At 36.8% G+C, this 14,712-nt stretch overlaps 1 protein-coding gene across 2 annotated transcripts in view; it reads left to right on the top strand.

The window, feature by feature from the left end:
• Nucleotides 1–14,712, top strand: part of LOC143877594 (1,4-alpha-glucan-branching enzyme 1, chloroplastic/amyloplastic) — a 61,061-nt gene that overhangs the window by 1,223 nt on the left and 45,126 nt on the right. Inside the window, exons 2-6 of one of the 2 annotated variants that reach the window (XM_077379739.1) lie at nt 3,624–3,781; nt 6,168–6,421; nt 7,267–7,365; nt 8,702–8,744; nt 11,805–11,864. In XM_077379739.1, coding sequence (XP_077235854.1) covers nt 3,624–3,781; nt 6,168–6,421; nt 7,267–7,365; nt 8,702–8,744; nt 11,805–11,864 — 614 coding nt within the window. Of the gene's footprint in view, nt 1–3,623; nt 3,782–6,167; nt 6,422–7,252; nt 7,366–8,701; nt 8,745–11,804; nt 11,865–14,712 lie in introns of those variants that run through there. The other variant, XM_077379740.1, reaches the window with a different exon arrangement.

The raw sequence follows: 14,712 nt of genomic DNA on the forward strand, positions 1-14,712 counted from the left end.
TTTGTGGTTTCTTTTTCATCGTACAAGCTTTTTCGACCATTGTGCCGATTTTGTTCAAGCCTTCCGTAAACCGTCGATGTGCTTCCTTCATTTTCAAAAGAAGTGCTTTGATCTCCTGCAGATCTTCACGTATCGATTCCCAAATCTCTGAAGACGTAGCCATGACGCAGGATCGACCGCTTTGATACCAATTGTTACAAACCCGAATCGGTTCGTAACGCGATTGATCTTCTTAGAGGGAAGATCGGCCTCTTGATCCACTTCGAGGGAGATCAATCCTCCTTTGGGCAAAAGATACAATTCTAATATGATTTCTTCCTTCCTTTCATTAACAGTAGCATGTGCTTATATAAAGCACTTACAGATAAAAATAGAAAATGATAAACATAGAGAGATCTAGAAAGATCTTATGTTAAGAATAGAAATAGCCAAATAAAGATTATCCTAAAGTAGGTATCCTAATCCAACATAACTACTAAATATATCAGATTTGGTAAGATCTGATATAATATTATTCACTAAAATATCTAATTAATTTATTCAAGCCCACGTGGGACCCATTCAGTCACGTAACATTGACCAAATGTTAGGAACCTTACCGATACGCCAAAAGCTCCAGAGCTGATGGAACGCGTTAGGCAAGGCCCTTTAAACCTGTCCCATACCAGGCTGGGTCCCATGGCCAGTCCCATACCTAGGTGGGCCCCCACTTAGGACCGTAACATAGTGCTAGTGTCTCCTTTTCTTTGGATTTGGCAGATTTTGTAGTCTTCAGAATCTATTTTTTATTTTTATTTTTGTTGTTGCTTCTTATTTATTTATTGTTTTTTAAACTTGGAAGTGAGGGTTTACTTTTTGTTTTTGCATGTGGTTTAGAACTTTAGATTTGTGATTGCTCATCAGTTGCATCGATTGATCGATATTTTTGACTGGTTATGTCTGGCTTGTATCTTTGGAGTTACTGTTAGGGCAGAGGGTTGAATTGGTTCTGTCTATGGAATTTTGAGTTGATGTCCTGTTGCTAAGTATCAAGCACATCTAGGGCATTCTTTTTTCTTTTCATGTGTAGTTTAGATTTCTGCTTGCTGATCATTGGATTGATATTTTCAACTGGTTATATTTGGTTTGGACCTTGTGGAGGTAATGTTAGGACATGATTGAATTGGTTCCTCCTGTGGGTTTTTTGAGTCGATGTTGAATTGCATTGAGAGGCGGTAATCAGCAATGTGCACAATTTAAAAAAAAAAGAAAGCTTACAGGGTAGAATTTAACCGAGTTAAGATATGGGCAAAATAACTTGCTAGTGGGTGGCATCAAACCTGTGTAGATACTAGTGAGCTTGATGTGAAGTAATCTGCTACTTAAGGTATTCCCTTGAGGTTAATGTTCATCTAGTTACGTCTGATCGGGTGCCTAATATACGTGGCTATTATGGCGAACAACCCTGCCTATGGTGAGCTAGATGTGTGCATTCATTTGCGAATAGTCTAGCTGATCATTTGGCTAAGACGGTGGTGGCGTGATCCACTGTACTTTGGGCTGTCTTTGCGCAGTGATGTTCTGTTGTAATTTCTCATTGTTTTTAATATATTTTGTTATCTTTATTAAAAAAGGGATGTGTGAATTCGTTCTTTATAAACGACTCAGATATAGTGCCATGTTGGTCGTGCATTTTAGGAATTGGGTCTTGAATTTCCAACATCTTTGTGCCTGTACCTGTCCATGCGTGCTTTTGTTCTTTTTCCTTTTCTTTTGTAGATGACTAAATGTACCAAAGAAAAGGTGATCCACTCCTGAAAATCCCATAGATGTCATAATAGTTTCAAGTCATCAATGAATTGTCTATCAACTGCAAGCTAGCTTATCAGAGCTACAGTTTTTTTTATTTATTTATTTAGTTTTTCTGTTGATGAATGTGCAAGGTAAAATCCATGAGAATAAAATGGAGGATGTGTTGCTTTGATTGAGATTTAGTTAGCAACCGCCAACAAGGAGAATGCAAGAACCTCAACTTATAACCTGTCCTTTCATGAGCAGGCCTTTACCATATGTGTAAACCCTCCCAAATTTCTCGACTCAAAGTCACCTTTGCTATCACTCATATGAAGACTACTTTGCAATGACTTTCAAAGTTAAGCTTTAGCAGTCCATAGAAAATGGTTGAGAGAAGCTACTTGCTTAGACTTTTTTTGGAGGGTGTTACTTAGACTTCTAAAACCCAACAAAGCAACTGTATGAACTATAGAGATCTTGCATGGTGGACCACTTGTTACAACCAGATTTTCAACACTTGGACTCAGACGAGAACTCGGCCAAGGTAAAAGGGAGTTGACTTGGGTGAGTCAATGATCAACACGATCATAACTTGGGCGAGTCAAAGGAGTTTTGATTGACTTGGTATAGAAAAATGTGGCCTTGTGGCCAATGTAAAAGGGAGTGGACTCATGAAATCACTGATTGAGTCGGGGAGTTTTGAAACAATGTTTACACCATCTTCAATGGATATTGTGGTTGGAGAAGAAAATGCTCTAAAGAGCACTAAATGGGGACATAGGAATCCCTGTTCATGTTGATGATGGTAACTAGGATGAATCTTATGCACATCATTAGGGATGTGAAGGTCTTAGAGACTATAATGAAATAAGATGAAGTGGAGGAAGAATAACAATGAGAAGAACCCTCGCTCATATTATCACCCCTATTCTTTAGGAGGGTATGCCATTCTTCCAGGAGTTCTTCAATCTAACTAATACAATGTCAAAGATATACTTCCCTAATGTTGACTACTGTTGATGTATAAATGATTAAATAACACCAACTCGAACGGCTTAAGCTTTTGGAGTAATTGGTTGTTTCACAACTATCCTGATGCAATTGTTTGATCTTCTGAACATAATGGGATCTTTTTCGGTGAAATACTACTACTCTTTGTTAAACCCCAAAGTTATCTCCCACCATAATTGACAAAGAAAAATTTTGATGAATCAAGTGGCCGAAGACTCTTGAAGAAGTACACCATTCGTCACCACTCTAAAAAAGCCCTCAATTTTGAAACATCTATTAGAACTTTAGAATGTACAGAATAAACCCCTTTTTTCGGCCTTAAATTTAGCTAAATTCGATTGAACTCCCAACCACTTCATTGAAATTGGATTTTTTTGTTAGTTGCATTATTGAGGTTGTTGATAATTGCCAAAGAACCTCCTCTATTTATACACATTCAGATTTGGGCGAACTCGAATTTCTTAATGCACCCCTTCATAGTTGGGCTTGCGGTAACCTTTCTTGGGGGTATATGGAGATAATAACAGGGAAACTAAGTGAACTTAGCTAGCTAAACGAGGTTCTTCTAATGGGCTCCCCTCTCCCCTACACCCACGTCCGCGCGCGCACACACCATAGCGGATTTCCTCTAAAAACATTATTTCTCATGTAAATTGGGCATTTTGAGTATACCTTGCAGAAGAAAGCCTTGATTAACAGGGATTTTCATCACCATAAGGATGTGAAAAGTGTGCTTTTTCTATAAATCTTTTGGATATATATTTTCCATTGTTTCTGCATGTTTAGTTCTGCATGTTTGGTTTGTCCCTTCATTCTTTCTTTTTGTTATTGCCTTTTAGGGAAGATTTTTGCTGGGAAGTCATCTTATGACACTGATTCTACATCTACGACGGTTGCTGCATCTGAGAAAGTACTTGTTCCAGGTGGAAAGAGTGACGCCTCTTCATCCTCTACAAATTTAGTGGAACATTATGAAGCAGTCTCCGATGGTGACCAGGTTTGCATAGAAACAATGCAAGGATTCATTTTTTCCTAGTTATTCTAGTTTTATTTTTGTGACATCATTAATACCACTTCCCTAGACGACTCTACAACTTCTTAATCTTCACAAGAACTTTTCTTGAGGGTTAATGATAATTTTAAATAGGGATTTGCTAGGGTATTTTGCAGAAAGGCATTTTGCAGCTGGCTGTTGCATGAGAGAGCAGCCACCTAAAATGAATTAAATGAATAAGACAAAAGCTGCTGAAAAGTGAGCCTGTGTGACTGCTCTCTCATGCAACAGCCAGCTGCGAAATGCCTTTTTGCAAAAGTCCCTAGAAAACCCCTTATAAACATATTAAAAAAGAACTTTATAGGCACAAGCCCTGAGATGAAAAAGGAAGAGGCATTTCTTTCCTAATACAAACCTCTAGTTAATCCTCTCGTCCGCTAGGCATAGTCTCTAGTCTCTACTATATCATGGGCTGTTCTCTTGATGTGATTGAATGAAGAAAGTAGTTTCCTACCAAGGTAAAGAATTTCCGAAGTAATATTTTCCGATCAGTTTTAAACCTGGCTTTTATGTTTTTTTCTTATTGATAATCCCCATGCAAGTCCTTGATGCTGTTTGGAAAGTTTATAACTATATATCAGATCTGGCCGTTGGTTTCGATTCATCCATTCTTACGCGTTTTCTAACCATCCAAGTTATCTTATTAAGCCCATTTAGTCCAGTTTAAACAATATTTTCAAACCCTAAAAACTAAACCTATTCCTTACCAAAATCACTATATATGACCAATTCTCCCAAAAGTTCAGACTCTACAATTTTATGTAAGTTCCCTCCTGTAGTTGGTCCTACATTATTAAAGTAGTCAGTGGATTGATGGGAGGGTGAAGTGGTGGTGGTGGTCGTCTGGTCGATAAGTTTGAAGGATGCAGGTTTGGAAAAGAAAGAGAATGAAAGCTGTAAGAGAGAAAGCAAGAGGTTAAAATCACAATCCTGAGCCGAAGTTAAACTCATCATTCAATCATTCATTCATAATTCCCAAGGCCAATGGCCATTACTCTATATAGAAAGCTCCATCCTCATGAAAATCTTAACGAGACTCCTAATCCTATTGCAAGAAGGCATGGGAGTTCCAATAGGAACATACGACATCCTAAGATTAAATCAAAGGCAAGTTCTAACTTCTAACATCTATATAACTTTCCTACAACTAGGACTCGTAGAAACAAACTACTAAAGAACTACCTAGAATAAACATTCCTGAAATTAAATTCCTTACCCCATTCACGTCCCATGGAAATTTCCTTCTGGGGGTCTCTTGCCACTTAAGTGAAATGACATCACCTCATCTCATAGATGTGCTTAATGGACCTTAACCATTGATGATATTGGCCCCCCGTTGAAAATATTCTCATAAATGATAAAGACAGTCTGAAGAATTTAAGAAGCCAGGGATGGTCACCTGTGAATTATTTATGAATATTAAAATTTGAAATTAATTAAAATATACTGTCAAATTCACGAATCCTATTCTTTTTGTGTTTGCCAAGTGTGACATTACGTACATTGTACCCATGTATGTCCAACAGAGAATGAAAATAATGCAAGCATATGCATCCATTATAAAACCAAAAAACTATATATTATACTGCCAAAATGCTACATTACTGCAAGATACACAAAATTAGTGCAAACACATGATTTTCGCTCGAAAGTACAATAAAGCCCTTCATTTACTCTCAAAGCTAATGGTGACAGACCAATAAATATTTTCAGGTTGATGGCCTTATTTATTTTTATTTGATTTGTTGCATTTTAATTTATACGTGCTTCCTCCAAATCTAATGGTGACAGACCAATAAATATTTTCAGGTTGATGGCCTTATTTATTTTTATTTGATTGGTTGCATTTTAATTTATACGTGCTTCCTCCAAATGTTTGCGCGCATCCTCTCTCAGATTGTGTGCATATATATAGGTTGTGATGTATTTATTGCCACTTGAGAGTAAAAGTCCCCTTATCCATGTCAAGGTGTAAACAATGTAAGACATAATTCTTAGGATTTATGTGCAGCCAAAGCCTATGCAAAAGATATATACACTTGGAAGTAGGAACCCATGGGCATCATTAAACTACTACATTTTTCTATTGGATTGTGTTGTTTATTAATCTTTTGACATTTCCTGTTAGTTGGTTCTGTTTTGGTAAGACTGCTTGGGTTCCTTTCTGTCTGTGGAGAATTGAATTGAAATTTCTATCTTTTCAAAGCCTCTTTTTCTTCTAAAAGCTTCGATTTGGATTTTGGAATTATTTTTGTGTTAATAGGCGTGCTATATTTCACTATGGCATTCTTTTATCATAACATGTTTTTACTTTTCATGATTTTTGAAGGTTATCCAAGAAGTAGTTGATCTACCAACGGAAGATGGTGATAATGTCGAGGTTCAACAAAAATCTGTTCTTTCACTATCCATGGATGATGATCAGAAGGCTGAGGTTGCACTAAAATCTGTTCCTCAGCAAGCAATTGAACACGATATGAAAGTTGACGTTGAACAAAAATCAATACCTCCACCTGGTACTGGACAGAAAATATATGAAATTGATCCACTTTTGAAAGATCACAGTGCGCATCTTGACTACCGGTAAGAGCTATTTATGTTACCAGTTTGTACATTTCCTTTTTAACATTTTTTATGTTCTTTTGTATCTTTTATGTTATATTATTTCTTACCACATCATGGCAAACTAAAAGTAACATGGCCAATCTACTTCAACCTACATGAGGGGTAGTGTTAAAGTATGAAAAGATTAAATAACGCCTTCTCCAACAGCTCAAGCTTTTGGAGTAATTGGTAGTTTCACAAAATGAATTGGACAAAATATCTCAAAGAGTCAACCTGTGTGGCTGTTCTATCATGCAAAAGCCAGCCGCGAAATGGCTTTCTGCGAAATTGCCTAGCAAATTGCATAATAAGATTTAACATAAAAAATCCCACCATGTTCAGGAGCTTTAGTATGTGATTTGGATCACTCCCATCTTTTGTGGTAGTTTTTTTATTCTTAGAAGGGATAAAGCACAAAACAATCACACTCAATATATCTATCTTTTGACAGTGCTTAGTTTCCATGTGAGTTCAATCTGTTGTTGACAACATTGCACATTTTCCTCTATGCTTTTGTCCAAGTTTATCAATTTTTTTTCGAACTTTTGCTTTGTCATTTAATATGCAGTGGTATGCAGATATTTTTATTTTTCGTTGTTTCATTTGGAAGGGGTTGGTGAGGTAGTTTTCTGGTAGCTTTTCCTTTGTAAAATACTCTATCGACCCCTTTAACTTCAGGTTAATTTTTTGTTTCCCTTCAACATAAGGTTGTGGTTGTTCTTCTGATAGTGTTTATATTCATTTGTTGACTTTTCTCTTACCTCTTGTTTTGTTCCATGTAAGATACAGATTACACTAACTTATGTATAGTTTCTCAATTACAGATATGGCCAATATAAGAACATGCGTGAGCTGATTGATAAGTATGAAGGTGGTTTGGATGCATTTTCTCGTGGGTACGAAAAATTTGGCTTCAATCGTAGGTATTACTCTTTCTCCTTTTCAACTATTTAAAATCTTTTTCTTTTGGGTGAGATTATATACTGATGCAGTTCATTATAAATATTATTTCCGTTGCGTAAATACATATAACTCATAGCCTTTGTCACTTTGAGGTTGAGTTATACTCTTTCAATATCTATTGATGGTTTATAAATCATATGACAATTTTATTCTTACATTGGGTGTTGAGCTGAACAATTTGATTTAGTTGTTGTAATTTAAGGAAGTACACTGAAGTCTTTGGAAGTCTGGTTGTGCCTAAGTATGTTGGTCTAGGTTGATAGAAAGTTGTCTTATGGGTTTTGGTGCATGTTTCTTGGTTCAAGTGGGTAGCATGCAGTAACACATTAATTACTAAGGGGGCTTTTGGAGGGTTGATCAGAATTTTCTTGTGGCAATTATTTTTTGACTACTGTAGACTGCATGCAATGCAAGTCTTTGGAAGTTCTCAAGGAAACATCTAGGATCTTGCTTAAGACCAAATTTCTAAAAGAGTTTCAAAACTGAATATCTTCAATTAGGGAAATCATTCTACGAGTTCGTTGTTCTGGCTAGATATTGTTTCTTTGCGGACTAACATTACAAACCCTTTAACCGTCGTATCTAAGGATTTGCTTGTGGAGAATGTATATTTTTTTAATCCGGAATTCATCTAGGAATGTGGGTCAGCACCTTAAATTTTATTGATATAATAAAGGAGTACAAAGAGGGGGACATAACACTTTTTCCAGATACACAAAACTAATACAAAAAACCTACCTGCTACAAATGCTTGGAATGCCCAAGGAGTCACAAACGTACACGAGGGGGACATTTCACCTCACCTTGGGAAACAAAAACCAACAAATTGATAAAAATCTCACCTTTCATGAATGCCAGGGATTCCCAAGAAATCACATCTCACAACGTCTTTAGTCAACGTAGGAAGATCTCTCCAATGCCAAAAAGCATTATTTTTTACACATCCAAGCAGAGTCCAGCAGGGTGATCCGCAATCTGGTCCCCTTTCTGATCTTATGTGTCATTTAGGCTTCAAATCAAGGATAAGAGAGCGTATCTTCTGCCAATAGTATTTAATCAATCTGTATAGTTCATCAGCCATTTTTTTTGCACTCCATCTATTTCAATGACGGCTATATTCCTCTCCTCATGGTTGTTTCTCACTTTTTTTTATGATAAAATTGTAACATGTTTTTACAACTTGTCTCATCTTTAAATATTGTATTCTCTTGTATCGAATTTATCTTTCCCTCTTTTATAAATGTTATGACAGTTAAGATTGCATAGTTTCTTAATTCTATCTCAAACTTTTTTCAGTGCCACAGGTATTACTTATAGGGAATGGGCACCTGGAGCAAAGGTCAGTTTCTTCTCATGGCTTTATTGGCAGAGATGCTTGTTCAATGAACTACTTTCGTTTGTATGGAGCCCATCACATAGCTGGCCCCCCCATCCACACACACACACACACACACCCACCCACACCCACACTCACACACTCACACTCACACACTCACACACTCACACCCACGCACCCACCCCCCACCAACACACACACACACACACAACCCCCACCCAACACACACACCGACACCCATTTTCAAATAGAGAATTCATTAATAATCAACCAAGGAAAGAAAAGGAACAGGCCAGCACAACTCTTGCAAATAACAAATGAAAGCAAAGACTAAAAGGAAAGAACGACTGCAAGTTCAGCATGTAGTACGACTCAACAAGCTCAGTACAAGATAAATCACAGTTAATTTGAGTTTCGTTCACGGTTAATATGGGAAAAGGAGAGTCCAACAAACTTAGAACATGCCTCGATCATTTTCTGAAATATTTCCGAAAACATCTTCCTTAACCCATCTTATGATGTTGAGCGAATCTCTTTCAAATCAAGCTTGAAATCTACCAATCGACACCATCTGATTTATATCCTTCCCTGATTTCTTCCTCAATTGCACAACTCTCCCCACAAGAGCCTCCACATGCTAAAACTATATTACCATTAGAATTAGATATAATCTCCCAAATCCAGATCTTGAGTCTTAAGCCATCTTATGGTGTTGAGAGAATCTCCTTCAGTCCGAGCTTTCGATTGACCAATAGACCCCATTTGATATAGCCTCTGCCACAAAGCCTCGATTTCTGCCTCAATTGCATGACCGTAAAAGCCTTCATATGCCAAGTCTATATTATCATTAGAATGAGATATAGGCCTCACAACTCCCAACCCAATTTCCCGGCTTGCAGATTTCAGCATTGTTGACTTTAATACCTTTGTTGCTTTCTTCAAAGTTTAGCTTTATGCAACCAACTGGGGAGGGAGGATGGGTTTAAACGTTAATAACTTTATCTTCGCCAATTAGATACTGAAGACAGATCTTTTACAATCTTGCAAATATCATTCCAAGAATAATTGTATTATTAATTACCCTACCGATATTCTTTTCCAGAAAGCATTCGATCATTTCTTTATTTCCAAACAAGCCAAAAGCACTAATGGAGAAAAATCTTCCAGACACGGAAAATTTTTGTTTGCCAACCAGTGAGCATCACCATGCTCAAAATCACTTTGGAGGAATTGTTAAGACTTGGAAGTACTTTGAATAGAGAAAATAAAAAACACCAAATTTGGGCTGACCATGTACAGCTAAGGTACCAATTTTGTTTTGTTTGGGCCAAAACATTTCATTCCAGAAAAAAAAAAACATTACAGAAACACCAGCTGTTCTGTTTCGGTTGTGTCGTTCTGTTTCTGCTGATACACTTATTATTATTGTTTTTTTGAAAATTTATATTTTCCCCCCTTAATGGCCTCTTTTTTGTTTTTTTACCTTTTATCCTATTTTTTAGCGTTTTTAACCATTTTATAGCCGTTCAAAGGGTATTTTTCGCACTTTTTTTTCTGCCCAAATATGAAAAACCCTATATAAACACATCTAAATCCTATGTAAACCTATCTGAACCCAATTAATTTTCTTTCTTTTATTGATATATTGCAATAAATTTAATGTTTTAATAAATAAAATCTGTTTTTTGTTAAATTTGGTTCATATAATGGTTTCTTATATTTTTTCTAGCAATTTTTTTTTTTTTTTTTTTGATTTTCAACTATTAAAAAAAATTCTTTGGCTGTAGCGTCTTTTCCAAAACGAAACGCCGAAACACCGAAATATTTAGTTCCACTGACCAAAACAAAGCGGCAAATGAAACGGAGTTGACAACTTAGACGCACAATGAATGAAAATGTGTTATGGGGTTTCCTCCATGCAACTTAGTCATCTTAGAGACTTTTTTCTTATACAGTTGATTAACGGTAGAAAATTTTCCATGCACAGCCATAAAAAAGGGAGATGAAGACATGGCATTATAAAATATGACCGAAACAGTCCGTTTTGCTCAGGATTCTGAAACATACTTTGTGTTAGATTTTTGAGTGACAATCACATATTCTCTCTCATTGGATGGTACAATCACCTATGGACAGAACAAGAGAGGCTTGCTTTGATTCCGAAACCTTTTAAAGGACCTTATTTTCTCTATTTTTTTGTCATATGGATATTCAAACCCAAGTTGATGTAATATGTCAGTCCTTGTCCAAACCTGTGGAACCTGGTATTGTACTATCGTGTCACTCATATTTTCTTGTGATTTACTGGTGTATCTTGTATAGCATACACATTCACTCATTTAGTGAAGGTAACCGATGTGGCTTTTTTAAGATATAGTCAGTCAAATCATTTGATGAACATAACTACCTTGGCATCCTAACATTCAAACAAACAAAAAATCAAGCTGAATAGAAATGATCAAAACATGCAAATGACAATATATTTATGAAAGGGATCGCTTCCAATTGATTTTCTGCTTTTAGATCTCATTAACAAATGCTGATTCAATAGCTGAAATCTGCTTCTTACCTGTATATAACTCCCTGCATGCACTCCAGGTTTCTGATTCTGACCAAACTGGAACTGCTGAACTGTTCAGAAAATGAAAACCATCCTTCAAAATCTCTATAAAATCTAGAAATTTGCTCTTCAATTCCTCCTGAAAGTGCTGGGTCCTGCTAAATGTGCTTCTCCCAAATTCATCCTCTAAATCTATTGCTGTCCACATTCTGCATTTTCTTGCGTAGGAAGTTTCCAAGTTTGATAGAAAGTCTTTCCAATTTTTGGTCACATAGGTTTAGAGACTACGAGGGTTTTAGAAACTCCATAAAACTAATGTATAAAATTTCAGAAGAATAATCATTGAAGCCCCATAAATGAGAAATATCCAAAATTTGAATTTCCGATTTGCTTTATAAATAACTTCTCTTACTGAACATGCTTCTTTGGTTATTATGGATCCATGCTGTGCTTTATTTGTTTTTATTTTCATAAAATAATTTTTTTAATTTCTTTTTTTCTAGTCAGCAGCGCTGATAGGAGATTTTAATAATTGGAACCCCAATGCGGATATTATGACCCGGGTATGTCACATACACCTACTTTAATGCGCTATCTTTTCTTGCTGTGGAATTTCATAAGTACATGTAGTTAGATTTGGCATGGTCATAGGAATTGTTTTTGCTGGTCTTCCCTCATGCTTTTTTCTGAATTGACCCAAGTTTTGGAATCTTTATCTTTCTTTTCTTTTGTTCTCGCTTTACTTTCCAATGTAGTGAGCTATGCCTTTTCAATTTCACCACCGGATTGTTGTTTTGTTTCTTATCTTTAAATATCATGCGTGTTTCTTGAAGAAATTACTATTGTGTATGATTTTATTGTTAGAAAATTGTATATAATCCTAGGTATTTGTCTTTTTTTTGAATGATCCTAGGTATTTGTCTTCTATGTTAAAAAACATGGGTGCCATGCCCATATTTGATACATATTGTACAAAAGCTATCTGTGATTTACTTTTTTTCATCTCATGAAAGCATTTTGTTCATTCACATGTTAGCTATATTAGAGAATTTAGTCACACAACATAGGCTGGTGGTGTTGGATATATGCATCAAATGTTGGAGGAGAAAAGATAGAGATGTTAGACATCCGAGGACTAGGTGGTGGGATCTCAAAGGGGAAAAACTAAAGATGTTTAAGGATAGACTGCTTAAAGAAGGACCTTGGAGTCTTGACGAGGGGACTAATATTATGTGGAATGGGATGTCTAGTTATATTAGGAAAGTGGTTAGAGAGGTACTTGAAGAATCTAGAGGAAGTGAGCCGCCGTCTAAAGACACGTGGTGGTGGAACGAAGAGGTCCAAAACCTGATTAGGTCTAAAAGAGGGTGTTATAAAAGTTTGCATAGTGTAGAAATGAGGAGAACATTGAGAAGTATAAATTGGCTAGAAAAGAAGCTTAGAAGGCATTAAGGGAAGCTAGAGACAAGGCATATGAGGATTGTACCACAGGTTAGGGACGAAAAATGGTGAAAAAATGTCTACAAGCTTGCTAAGATGAGAGAAAGGAAGAGCAGGGACTTGAAGCATATAAAATGCATCAAAGACGAGAATCAAAGATTGTTAGTAAAAGAAAACGAGGTTAAAGAGAGGTGGAGAAGTTACTTCGATAAGTTGTTTAATGGAGAACCTGTAGCGAATTTGGGAGAACTTGATAACGCTTCCGGTTTGTTCATAGAATCCGAACATTAGAGGTAAGATTAGCTATGAAAAATATGAAATTAGGTAAGGCTTGGGGGCCTGACATTATTCCTTTTGAGAATTGGAGATGCTTGGGTGATGTGGGTTTGTTTTGGTTAGCTAGATTATTTAACAATATTTTGAAGACTAAGAAGATGCCTGATGAGTGGAAAAAAGAGTAAATTTCTACCTATTTATAAGAATAAAGGGGATATTCAGAGTTGCACCAATTACCGGGGAATTAAGCTAATGAGTCATACTATGAAGCTTTGGGAGAGGGTAATTGAGCATAGACTAAGAAAAGAGACTAAAGTGTCAGAGAATCAGTTTGGCTTCATGCCCGGACGATCGACTATGGAAGCTATCTTCTTGATTAGGCGGTTAATAGAGAGATTTAGAGAAAATAAAAAGGACCTTCATATGGTTTTCATTGATTTGGAGAAAGCGTATGATAGGGTTCCCAGGAGTGTTATGTGGTAGGTCTTTGAAAGGAAAAAAAGAGCCTACTAAATATGTTGATGTGATTAAGGATATGTACGATGGAGCAGTAACTAGTGTCAGAACCACGGATGGCACGTCTATTGAGTTTCCAATTGCAATAGGACTGCACCAAGGATCAGCTCTAAGCCCTTATCTTTTTACGCTAGTTATGGATGAGCTTACGGAGGGGTATCCAGGATGAGGTGCTGTGGTGTTATTTGCAGATGACATAGTATTAATCGACGAAACCAAAGCAGGAATAAATTGCTAAGTTAGAGTTATGGAGAACTACTTTGGAATCCAAAGGTTTTAGATTGAGTAGGACTAAGAGAGAGTATATGGAGTGTAACTTTAGTAATGTAAGGAGGCGGGACGAGGATGTAGTAAACTTGACTGGACAGGAGGTATCTAAGAGGGATATCTTTCGCTATCTTTGTTCAATTCTACATAAGGAAGGAGAGATTGAAGAGTGTGTTAATCATAGAATAAGAGCAGGTTGGTTGAAGTGGAAGCTTGCCTCGGGAGTTCTGTGCCACCGTAAAATCCCTACCAAGTTGAAGGGAAAGTTTTATAAGACAGCTGTGAGGCCAGCCATGCTGTACGACTCATAATGTTGGGCCACCAAGAAGCAGCATGTGCATAAGATGAGTTTAGCGGAGATGCGAATGCTTAGATGGATGTGCGGCCACACAAGGTTAGATAGAATAAAAAATGAAGACATTTGAAGAAAGGTGGGCGTGACACCAATTGAGGAGAAGATGAGAGAGCACCGCTTAAGATGGTTTGGACATATCCAACATAGGCCTTTGGATGCTCTGGTGAAAAGAGGCGACTCATGCCAAATTGATGGAGTAAAAAGAGGTTGGGGCAGACCAAAAACAACTTGGGTAGAAACAGTGAGGAAAGACTTGATAGTTAGGAGCATAACAGAGAACATGACCTTGGATAGGATAGAATGGAAGAAAATGATCCACGTAGAAGAACCCAATTAGAGCCAGGATTAGAGCCGGGTAGATTCCTTTCACCTTCTTCATGAAATGTTTCTAAAGGATTCATTTAGCCGATCCCAACTAGTTTGGGACAAAGGCTTTGTTGAGTTGAGTTGAGAATGGTTGAAATTTTAATTGCATTATTCGCTGTGATAATTGGAGAATTTAAAAAAGAGGATGGACAGGCGGGTGGGTGATTGGCTCTTCTTATCTTGTGCTCACT

This window comes from Tasmannia lanceolata, unplaced genomic scaffold (assembly GCF_043159265.1).
Source record: "Tasmannia lanceolata isolate RefF3 unplaced genomic scaffold, GAP_Taslan_0.1 ptg000005l, whole genome shotgun sequence".
NCBI lineage: Eukaryota > Viridiplantae > Streptophyta > Magnoliopsida > Canellales > Winteraceae > Tasmannia > Tasmannia lanceolata.